The 12,847-nt window shown below is 34.2% G+C and overlaps 1 protein-coding gene across 1 annotated transcript in view; it reads right to left on the bottom strand.

Annotated features, from left to right (window-relative positions):
* LOC134702083 (intermembrane lipid transfer protein VPS13B-like) overlaps window positions 1-11,330 on the bottom strand; it is a 100,685-nt gene extending 89,355 nt beyond the window's left edge. Inside the window, exons 1-5 of the mRNA XM_063563173.1 lie at window positions 10,212-11,330; window positions 9,385-9,575; window positions 1,052-1,258; window positions 453-677; window positions 33-267 (exon numbers count right to left, since the gene is read on the bottom strand). Of these exons, the coding sequence (XP_063419243.1) occupies window positions 33-267; window positions 453-677; window positions 1,052-1,258; window positions 9,385-9,575; window positions 10,212-11,130 (1,777 nt within the window). The 5' untranslated portion in view covers window positions 11,131-11,330. The remainder of the gene's footprint in view (window positions 1-32; window positions 268-452; window positions 678-1,051; window positions 1,259-9,384; window positions 9,576-10,211) is intronic.
* Between the last annotated feature and the right edge of the window lie 1,517 nt (window positions 11,331-12,847).

Genomic DNA, 12,847 nt, shown 5'->3' with positions numbered 1-12,847 from the left:
CATATAGATAGTGAAAGAAGAAAGTGTCCTACCTTGAGTTTTGTCTTCTGTATCAGCCATTACATACAGATAGTCAAAGAAGAATGCCCCAAACTTGACCTGACTATACTGTTCTGTATAGATCTCAGCATGTGTCTCACTATCCAGGGCTAACTGTAATGGCTCATTCTGATTGGCTGGTGAAGATTTATCAAACAGAGAATTTGAATAGTAATTAGCCTCTGTTTTGTCCTGTAAACTGTTTCCACCTTGTACCATCACAGAGCTCTGTAAAAATGGAAGAACTTTATTAAGTAAGCTGGTATAAAAACGTAAAAATATAGTCAAGAAATAGAGACTTGTGAGTTCGTGGTCTGGTGGTTAAGACCGATGGTTAAAGTGCTGAAGGTCCAGAGTTTGATTCTCATTCAGGGTGCTAAAAAATATCAGTACATCAGAAGGGTAATTTTCACCTTCTCACACACATCTCTGGTACCCAGACCGGAGTTTAAACTAGAATGGGTACTTTGGAGGCCTGGGTTGGTCAAAGTTGACCCCAACTTTGACCTGGAGATCAATCTTCTGATATCTCTCTGGTTCTCTGTTTCCACAAAGTGACCCGGTTGTTCTCTCCTAGTACTTTGGCTTCCTCCACCATAATAACAGACTTCTTTTATGTTGGGTGGAGATTGATTATCCTTGTGAAAATAATTGTCGTATAAATATAGGTTAGTGACACATCTCCATTAATCCCCACAGGAAGTGTACATGGATGCCACTGTATCCTAGCAGCTTTCAAGAGGTTCTTCAGATATCAGATGCATTTACACGTACATACATCGTGTCATTCAATTTGACTACAAATCTTAACTTATGTCCACTAGATTAGTCAGTCAGATTTGTTGTAATTCGACAGAAAGATGAGTGTATCATATTTTATTCCACAGAAAAACTGGCCCAGACAGACCATCTTAAGGGGGAAAAAAAATAACATCTTTCAATGGACAGATACACTGCCCCTGACACAACATTCTTAGGGATTGTGGCAGTAGAGGGGAGAAAATTAACATACCTTTGTATCTGCATCATCTTTTATTCCACAGATACACTGTCCCTGACACAACATGTTGAGATGTGTTATTCCAACTTGTGCATCAAAGAATGCCAGACCTTTCACTAGTATGTCTACAGCTATACCTTCTCCCTCCAGTAATACAAAAGGGCGAAACGCTATCTTCTGGGGACCATAATGCACTTTTTCTCTCAGTTTTTCAGTCAACTATAAAATACAACGTATTATTATGCTTAAAGTATTTGGTAATAAACTTGTACCTGATTATGTTGTCTCCTGTAACATTTAAATAAGGTGAAGTGAATCAATTAACCTGCACTGTATATATTGCTATGCAATAGAATAATGTGGTAGGAATAGATTTAAAATACTGTATATATATTAATATTGCTATACAATAAATTAAGATGATAAGGAATCATTTTACTGTATCACTATAATCATTTGCTATGTAGTTTCTACTGTTGATAAAGAATGACATTTTCTCATTGCACTGTTCAACTAGCAGGTAAACACCTTACTTGAGTATAAATTTGTCCTTTCATTTTCATTGAATCTGATTTTATTTTATTTTCAGTTTAGTTTTCTTTTCCACTTAAATTCCCACATATATGACATACATGCATGTGTACAAACAAGATTGCAAAGCTGTTCTACAATTAGGTAAACTTAATTCTCTTATGGTTGGGGCCTGTTATCTATTTCTCGCATGAATAGATAATTCTCGTATCACACTGTCCGGAGTGTGATACGAAAAAGTGATACGAAAAATGCGTTAATTTGATTGGCCAACGAAACCTCCTGAAACGATATTGCGGCATTTTCATTGGATATTCTTTAGGTCAGTTAAAGGTCACAATGATGTACATTTCCTCCATTGCAACGGAGATAAGCGATTTCTTCAATAATATAGAAAATACGCACACTTTTCACCTTATTATATATTCTTATTCAAATATTATTACATTCTGAAGCGTACAAAATGTTTAAAAAAGTCTTATGTTGAAGATTGACGACGAACAGGACATATGACGTCACAATGCAGTTATGTTCAAGCGACTGGGTCGATGTTTCGCGGATTTTTTTTATTAAGCACAAAAAGCATGTTTACCATAAGAGAAATAGGTTTCACAACTCGGGAGAATTAGATATCGTTTGATATCAACTCTCTTTATTTAATTTAAATAGTAATAACAAACTCGCCACAGGCTCGTTTATTATTATATTGAAATTAAATAACTCGAGTTGATATCAAGCGATATCTAATTCTCACTCGTTATGAAACCTATAATTACAAGTTTTCTTACAGTGTTCTCCCTAGGGTCTTTTAGCATCAGGGCAATGTGATGCTATATATCTTAAGTGGTTTTCTTATAGATTATGTTATGGATGTGATGCTATCATTTTTAGAAACAAGATGGTATTTCCCCTGTTTACATTTACAGGGATGCTAAATGAAAGATCTGTGGAGAACACTGTCTTATACATGAAATACCTTAATAATCATGATAATGATAGATATTTAATAACCCATACATTCCCTTACCTTAATCATCACAGATATTTTATGTCCATACATTCCCTTACCTTAAACATAACAGATATTTTATGTCCATACATCCCCTTACCTTAAACATGACAGATATTTTATGTCCATACATCCCCTTACCTTAAACATGACAGATATTTTATGTCCATACATCCCCTTACCTTAAACATAACAGATATTTTATGTCCATACATTCCTTAACCTTAAACAAAACAGATATTTTATGTCCATACATCCCCTTACCTTAAACATGACAGATATTTTATGTCCATACATTCCCTTACCTTAAACATGACAGATATTCTATGTCCATACATCCCCTTACCTTAAACATAACAGATATTTTCTGTCAATACATCCCCTTACCTTAAACATGACAGATATTTTATGTACCATCATCCCCTTACCTTAAACATAACAGATATTTTATGTCCATACATCCCCTTAACTTAAACATGACAGATATTTTCTGTCCATACATCCCCTTACCTTAAACATGACAGATATTTTATGTCCATACATCCCCTTACCTTAAACATGACAGATATTCTATGTCCATACATCCCCTTACCTTAAACATGACAGATAGTTTCTGTCTATACATTCCCTTACCTTAAACATAACAGATATTTTATGTCCATACATCCCTTACCTTAAACATGACAGATATTTTATGTCCATACATCCCCTTACCTTAAACATAACAGATATTTTATGTCCATACATCCCCTTACCTTAAACATAACAGATATTTTATGTCCATACATCCCCTTACCTTAAACATAACAGATATTTTATGTCCATACATTCCCTTACCTTAAACATTACAGATATTTTATGTCCATACATCCCCTTACCTTAAACATGACAGATATTTTATGTCCATACATCCCCTTACCTTAAACATGACAGATATTTTATGTCCATACATCCCCTTACCTTAAACATAACAGATATTTTATGTCCCATCATCCCTTTACCTTAAACATAACAGATATTTTATGTCCATACATCCCCTTACCTTAAACATGACAGATATTTTATGTCCATACATTCCCTTACCTTAAACATGACAGATATTTTATGTCCATACATCCCCTTACCTTAAACATGACAGATATTTTATGTCTATACATCCCCTTACCTTAAACATGACAGATATTTTATGTCCATACATTCCCTTACCTTAAACATGATAGATATTTTATGCCCCATTATCCCCTAACCTTAAACATAACAGATATTTTATGTCCATACATCCCCTTACCTTAAACATGACAGATATTCTATGTCTATACATCCCCTTACCTCAAACATGACAGATATTTCATGTCCATACATCCCCTTACCTTAAACATAACAGATATTTCATGTCCATACATCCCCTTACCTTAAACATGACAGATATTTTATGTCCATACATCCCCTTACCTTAAACATAACAGATATTTTATGTCCATACATTCCCTTACCTTAAACATGACAGATATTTTATGTCCCATCATCCCCTTACCTTAAACATAACAGATATTTTATGTCCATACATCCCCTTACCTTAAACATAACAGATATTTTATGTCCAATCATCCCCTTACCTTAAACATGACAGATATTTTATGTCCCATCATCCCCTTACCTTAAACATGACAGATATTTTATGTCCATACATTCACTTACCTTAAACATAACAGATATTTTATGTCCATACATTCCCTTACCTTAAACATGACAGATATTTTATGTCCATACATTCCCCTACCTTAAACATGACAGATATTTTATGTCCATACATCCCCTTACCTTAAACATAACAGATATTTTATGTCCATACATCCCCTTACCTTAAACATGACAGATATTTTATGTCCATACATCCCTTACCTTAAACATAACAGATATTTTATGTCCATACATCCCCTTACCTTAAACATAACAGATATTTTATGTCCATACATCCCCTTACCTTAAACATAACAGATATTTTATGTCCATACATCCCCTTACCTTAAACATAACAGATATTTTATGTCCATACATCCCCCTACCTTAAACATAACAGATATTTTATGTCCATACATCCCTTTACCTTAAACATGACAGATATTCTATGTCCATACATCCCCTTACCTTAAACATGACAGATATTCTATGTCCATACATCCCCTTACCTTAAACATGACAGATATTCTATGTCCATACATCCCCTTACCTTAAACATAACAGATATTCTATGTCCATACATCCCCTTACCTTAAACATGACAGATATTTTATGTCCATACATCCCTTACCTTAAACATAACAGATATTTTATGTCCATACATCCCCTTATCTTAAACATGACAGATATGTTATGTCCAAAAATCCCGCAGGGGTGTGGGAATATTTGTTGTGGGCACTTGTCCCTGGGCAAGTAAAACTGTAAATTTTACTTGTCCGAAAAAAAAGTTACTTGCCCTGATTGTCCCAATAGATATTGAAGTATATCATTGTTAGCTAATATATGATTCTGAGCACTTTTTTGCATCACAAACAAATGAAACTCATTTGTTTATATTGTGTAAAAATTTAGGAAACTTAGGAAATGGGTTAACATCAATGGGACAGAAACCTAACAGCAAACCAACCAATCAGATAACATGCCGAGGACGATTTTGCATCAGTTTTTTTATAAGAATTGTAGCCATTAGGTACAAATACTAAATTAAGAGGACAGTGAGTGAAGCAATGGAAACTAAATAATAGATTAACTATTGATTTTTGATGTTTCTCTTAACACTGACACACTTGGGTTTTTTTTCTTCTTGATAATTATCATGATGGGCAATTCAATTGTCCCTTCTATTAACCACTTTGACATCAAATAATGTTGACCTTTCTTCTATAGATGAGACAAAAAATAATTTATTTTCCGAATTTCCATACAAGATGTCTGAAATTCTCGCTTCCGTATCTTTTTAAAGTTTTTAAAAATAATTCGTGTCCGTCTCCATTTGCGTTTTTGGTTTTCTACTCGACTCATAACTCTTTTTGGTGGCACGGTAATATTTGATTTTCAGAATTTAGGTTGCTCTTTTGTGTACCCTACTTAGGTAAATGTATCTAAACAGTGTGATTGGACAAAAAATACAGTATCAACTGAACATACTTTCCCAAACTGAGGGATGAATCAGGTGTAGAAAAATATGAAATAATTTTACATACAGATGAAAATGAATTTTTGAGAATTTTTTTTAATTTGGCATTCACTGCACCATAAAAGACCCAAAAGTACTAGTGGCCTTAGGATTTTAAAAATAGCAAAAAAAGTAAACGGTCATGATACATATTCCAATTCATTTCTAAATGGTAAAATGAAAGTACTTTAGTTAACTGTGAATGTAGAATTTTTTGCAGTGTTAGAAAGTGGTGAAAATTCTAAAAAGGCTATCATTATCCCTTATGGGCCAGGAAATACTACCGTGCCACCTTAAGTCTAGTGCTTGACCGGTGTTTAATTAAATATTTATCAATCTGAATAGCGATACAAAATCTAAAGAAATGGTACTTCCGGTGAATAATGGATAAAACCTTATCGACGATCCCTGGTCAACAGACAATGCCAATACAATGTTACGCGACTCGGGTTCGCATACTTATTTTTTTTATCTATTTTCGTAATCGATCTAATTCCGGTATTATATAATATTTATCATCATGAACATTGATGTTTTTCCTCGCTGACCATTGGTTTCTTTTACATCAATTAAAACATCTTTATACGTTTTGGAATTAATTCTATATTTTTGTTGGATTTGAACATTGTCTTGTATATTTTTTAACTTGTCCACGGGCAACTGAGACAAAAATAATTACTTGTCCGGTTGTTCAAATGTACGAGTCGGGCATAGCATTTCCACACCCCTGTATTCCCTTACCTTAAACATGACAGATATTTTATGTCTATACATCCCCTTACCTGAAACATGACAGATATTTTATGTCCATACATCCCCTTACCTTAAACATGACAGATATTTTATGTCCATACATCCCCTTACCTTAAACATGACAGATATTTTATGTCCATACATTCCCTTACCTTAAACATAACAGATATTTTATGTCTATACATCCCCTTACCTGAAACATGACAGATATTTTATGTCCAATCATCCCTTACCTTAAACATAACAGATATTTTATGTCCAATCATCCCTTTACCGTAAACATGACAGATATTTTATGTCTATACATCCCTTTACCTTAAACATGACAGATATTTTATGTCCATACATCCCCTTACCTGAAACATGACAGATATTTTATGTCCATACATCCCCTTACCTGAAACATGACAGATATTTTATGTCCCATCATCCCTTTACCTTAAACATGACATATATTTTATGTCCATACATCCCCTTACCTGAAACATGACAGATATTTTATGTCCCATCAACCCCTTACCTTAAACATGACAGATAGTTTATGTCCAATCATCCCCTTACCTTAAACATGACAGATATTTTATGTCCCATCATCCCCTTACCTGAAACATGACAGATATTTTATGTCCATACATCCCCTTACCTTAAACATGACAGATATTTTATGTCCATACATTCCCTTACCTTAAACATAACATATATTTTATGTCCATACATCCCCTTACCTGAAACATGACAGATATTTTATGTCCCATCAACCCCTTACCTTAAACATGACAGATAGTTTATGTCCATACATTCCCCTACCTTAAACATGACAGATATTTTATGTTCAATCATCCCCTTACCTTAAACATGACAGATAGTTTATGTCCAATCATCCCCTTATCTAAAACATGACAGATATTTTATGTCCATACATCCCCTTACCTGAAACATGACAGATAGTTTATGTCCATACATTCCCCTACCTTAAACATGACAGATATTTTATGTTCAATCATCCCCTTACCTTAAACATGACAGATAGTTTATGTCCAATCATCCCCTTATCTAAAACATGACAGATATTTTATGTCCATACATCCCCTTACCTGAAACATGACAGATATTTTATGTCCATACATCCCCTTACCTGAAACATGACAGATATTTTATGTCCCATCAACCCCTTACCTTAAACATGACATATATTTTATGTCCATACATCCCCTTACCTGAAACATGACAGATATTTTATGTCCCATCATCCCTTTACCTTAAACATGACATATATTTTATGTCCATACATCCCCTTACCTGAAACATGACAGATATTTTATGTCCCATCAACCCCTTACCTTAAACATGACAGATAGTTTATGTCCAATCATCCCCTTACCTTAAACATGACAGATATTTTATGTCCCATCATCCCCTTACCTGAAACATGACAGATATTTTATGTCCATACATCCCCTTACCTTAAACATGACAGATATTTTATGTCCATACATTCCCTTACCTTAAACATAACATATATTTTATGTCCATACATCCCCTTACCTGAAACATGACAGATATTTTATGTCCCATCAACTCCTTACCTTAAACATGACAGATAGTTTATGTCCATACATTCCCCTACCTTAAACATGACAGATATTTTATGTTCAATCATCCCCTTACCTTAAACATGACAGATAGTTTATGTCCAATCATCCCCTTATCTAAAACATGACAGATATTTTATGTCCATACATCCCCTTACCTGAAACATGACAGATAGTTTATGTCCATACATTCCCCTACCTTAAACATGACAGATATTTTATGTTCAATCATCCCCTTACCTTAAACATGACAGATAGTTTATGTCCAATCATCCCCTTATCTAAAACATGACAGATATTTTATGTCCATACATCCCCTTACCTGAAACATGACAGATATTTTATGTCCATACATCCCCTTACCTTAAACATGACAGATAGTTTATGTCCATACATTCCCCTACCTTAAACATGACAGATATTTTATGTTCAATCATCCCCTTACCTTAAACATGATAGATATTTTATGTCCCATCATCCCCTTACCTGAAACATGACAGATATTTTATGTCCCATCATCCCCTTACCTTAAACATGATAGATATTTTATGTCCATACATCTCCTTACCTGAAACATGACAGATATTTTATGTCCCATCATCCCCTTACCTTAAACATGACAGATATTTTATGTCCCATCATCCCCTTACCTTAAACATGACAGATATTTTATGTCCCATCATCCCCTTACCTTAAACATGACAGATGTTTTATGTCCATACATTCACTTACCTTAAACATGACAGATATTTTATGTCCATACATCCCCTTACCTTAAACATAACAGATATTTTATGTCCATACATCCCCTTACCTTAAACATAACAGATATTTTATGTCTATACATCCCCTTACCTTAAACATAACAGATATTTTATGTCCAATCATCCCTTTACCTTAAACATAACAGATATTTTATGTCCATACATCCCCTTAGCTTAAACATGACAGATATTTTATGTCCATACATCCTAATGGATAGAGTGGGAGGCTGAGGTTTTTTACCTTAGACATAACAGATATTTTATGTCCCATCATCCCCTTACCTTAAACATAACAGATATTTTATGTCCATACATCCCCTTACCTTAAACATAACAGATATTTTATGTCCATACATCCCAATGGATAGAGTGGGAGGCTGAGGTTTTTTACCTTAGACATAACAGATATTTTATGTCCATACATCCCAATGGATAGAGTGGGAGGCTGAGGTTTTTTACCTTAGACATAACAGATATTTTATGTCCCATCATCCCCTTACCTTAAACATAACAGATATTTTATGTCCATACATCCCAATAGATAGAGTGGGAGGCTGAGGTTTTTTCCTTGTTGTAGTATCATCTGACTCCCCCTCCTCCTCATTCTCTGGTAAGATCTGAGGTACATAAGACCACATCCACTGACTCCATCCCTGTTGATCTAACTCAGATGAAGTATCAGATTCCTCTTCTGAAATAAGTAATGATTACTGTAATTTAACTAATTTTCACAGATACTTCATTTCCTGTTTAATTATTTTAGCCGACTTTGTGCTATCTCTTTTCATGTACATGAACTTATAAAAGGAGATATATACATTGTATATATTCCAGATTTATAACATATTTGTGAATAGTTTCAGTGTCGGATCCAGAACTTTTCCTAAGGGAGGCCCGCTGACTGACCTAAAAGGGGGGGGGGGGGCCTGCTCCTGTCATGCTTCAATGATTCCCTATATAATAAATCAACCAAATTTTTCTCACTGGGGCCCCCACCCCTGGATCCACCTATGAGTTTATATTCTCTTCATTTTTGTTCTTATAAGGTAGAAACTTTTATAATATCAATCAAGTTCTATGTTTATTTAAAAATACATAAAGTAATCAGTGTGTATTCAAGATATTTAATTTGATGGGTTGGCATACTGAGTAAATGTAGGCAAACATTTAAATCTTTGTTTTTACTTCTTTATCTATTGTGTTTATGTTGTTTGTACATGTATGTGTTGTAAATATCAAATCTAATCTTCTTTGTTTGAATTATGACTAAAAATTATTGCAGACGAAAATTAGAAAGGGTTTGTGACTTTTTTAAGCCTGATCTTACCGATAGTTATACTGCTGTCTTCTTCATAAACAGTACTAGTACTATCATGTCCCTCGTCTTTCTTGGCTGGATCTAATGTACCATAATACAATGCCATACATAGTTCTATTAGTCTCTCAAACATTGGAAGTTGTGTATCCGTCAATGATACGTCTAAATGTTCACAGAACAGGTCAAACTTTGTTACGCTCGCCCGCTTGGCATTAACAGAATCGTACTTGGCGTATAACCTCCCTGTGACGGAGCACCTGTAGATCAGTGGATCCTGATAATGTTCTATCTTACCACTCTGATCACATTTATCAAGGCACACTGTCAGATCACACAGGTTGATGGCCTTCCTTAACACTAACTGAGGGGGAGATAACTCTATAAAGTCTCTATCCCACTTCTCATCTGCACTATATACCTCCGCTGATTTTATGTTTAAAGATAAAACAATGTCGTCCTCAACAAACTTAACAATTAGATTATTGATGATGATACTAACATTGTTGGCAATTTTATTCATCAAACTTTGTAAATAACCTGGTGGCAGATCTTCTTCACCCTGTTTCCTTGGTTTCAATGATGGCCTTGATTTTGACCTCCGTAAGTCAGACTTTGGTCCTTTGCTACTACCTTCATAAGGACTTTCTCTTAATTTTAGAATACATTCAATTGTGTTTATTGTTATCACAACAGGTTCAGATCCCAGTTTTGTCCACGGCACATGGATACGTAACTCATGAATATGGCCACTTTTGAAGACAATAGGGAGATGAATAGCCTTTTCTATGACATCCAAACGAAGGTCAAGATTATTGAGAACGACATCACCACCCCATAATGACAATTGAAAATCTTCAGGTCGAAGTTTGACATACTTGTCAACATAACCCATTAACAGGGGGCTGATGTAAGACTCTAACTTAAACATTGTTGTAACTAAAATCAAAACAAATTTCTATTTTCTATCACCTTTGCCCTAGCATAGGTTATGACTTCTATTGATCACCATTCCCTATTTCTGTAGCAATTGATATAACTGTGATGACAGCTTATCTTGCTATCATTAAGCATTTTCGATGATTTAGTTCATATATTATGGTTTGAGCGACATTCTTCTTTTTCTTACAAAATATCTGCAAAAGAAAAAACACATTTTTTTATTTACTTAATTATTTGGTAATTTTCATAGATATATATACACATTTGTTATAGTTTTTCCAAAGCATTTTAGGCATCAGGGTAGTATACAGAATGCTTTTATAACTCAAAGAAACCTTGATATTTTATCAAAACTAATCCATAATGATGTGGAAAGGCACACATAATCATAATATTTTTGTCCACAAATTTTGTTGTATACAGGGAGTATATTTTATCATTCATATGTTTTATTACATAGTAATCTATATTTTTAAAACAATATGACTTATTACAGACATTGCACATACATGTATGCAACTGTTTAATAGTTCTGTTTTGGGGATTTTTTTTTAAATCTCTGTTTTGGACTCATCTTTTGCAATATCTCTCTATATTTATAATTGAAATCCCTATTGATCCAACATTTTAATGCTTAGACTTGAATATTTTTCAAATAGGTGCCTGATCAACATAAAATATGGAACAACTTGGAGCCTGTTAACTTCAACTATCAATAACAGATAAATTATATCTATTGAATTTAAAAGATTTTACAGTGTAATGACTTTGGGTGTTAAAATTAAAATACACACCTATAGGAGATGATCACTTAATATTCTGGGAAAATCCGGTGGTTATAGGGGGATTTCCTGCAGATTGACAATTCATATTCATCAATAATTTGCTGAGAAGACCCCTCCCGTTCAATAAAATGTGTATTCCCTTATTTTTATTGAAAGGTTAGATACATTTGTATTATAATTTTAAGACTAGGCACCTGGTGTTTGGTGGTTGTATGTATGTACTAGCAAATGCCTCTGTTATCTGAAGAACCCCTCGAAAGCTGCGAGGGTACAGTGGCATCCATGTACACTTCCTGTCAGGATTAATGGAAATGTATCACTAACATATATTTATATGATATTTATTTTCACAAGGACAATCAATTCCCATCCAACACAAAGGGAGTGGTAGGACACCAGGTAATCAGATATTATGGTGGAGGAAGCCGAAGTACTCAAGTGGAAACAGACAAACCAGAGAGATGTCAGAAGATTGATCTCCAGTTCAAATTAGGGGACAACTTTGACCAACCAAGGCCCCCAAAGTATTCATTCTAGTTTTAGTCTTGGTACCAGAGATGTATGTGAGAGGGTGAAAATTACCCTTCTGATGTACTAATACTTTTACCACCTCGGGTGAGAATGGAACTCGGACCTTCAGCACTGTAACCTTCAGTCTAAACCACTAGACCACGAACCCACATTGGTTGTTGTTTGTTGATGTGATTCATAAGTGTTTCTTGTTTTTTTTATATAAATAAGACTGTTGGTTTTCCTGTTTGAATGGTTTTAAACTAGTTATTTTTAGAGACTTTTATAGCTGTTCAGTGTGAGACAAGGCTCTGTGTTAAAGACTTCACTTTGACTTAAAATGATTGTGACTTGGATGGCGAATTATCTCATCAGCACTCATACAACATCTTATTTAGACTTTGTCTTTAG

Source organism: Mytilus trossulus, unplaced genomic scaffold (assembly GCF_036588685.1).
Source record: "Mytilus trossulus isolate FHL-02 unplaced genomic scaffold, PNRI_Mtr1.1.1.hap1 h1tg000396l__unscaffolded, whole genome shotgun sequence".
Classification (NCBI taxonomy): domain Eukaryota; kingdom Metazoa; phylum Mollusca; class Bivalvia; order Mytilida; family Mytilidae; genus Mytilus; species Mytilus trossulus.
The sequence above is the reverse complement of the archived record's forward strand: the minus strand, read 5'-3'. Positions and strand labels throughout refer to the sequence as shown.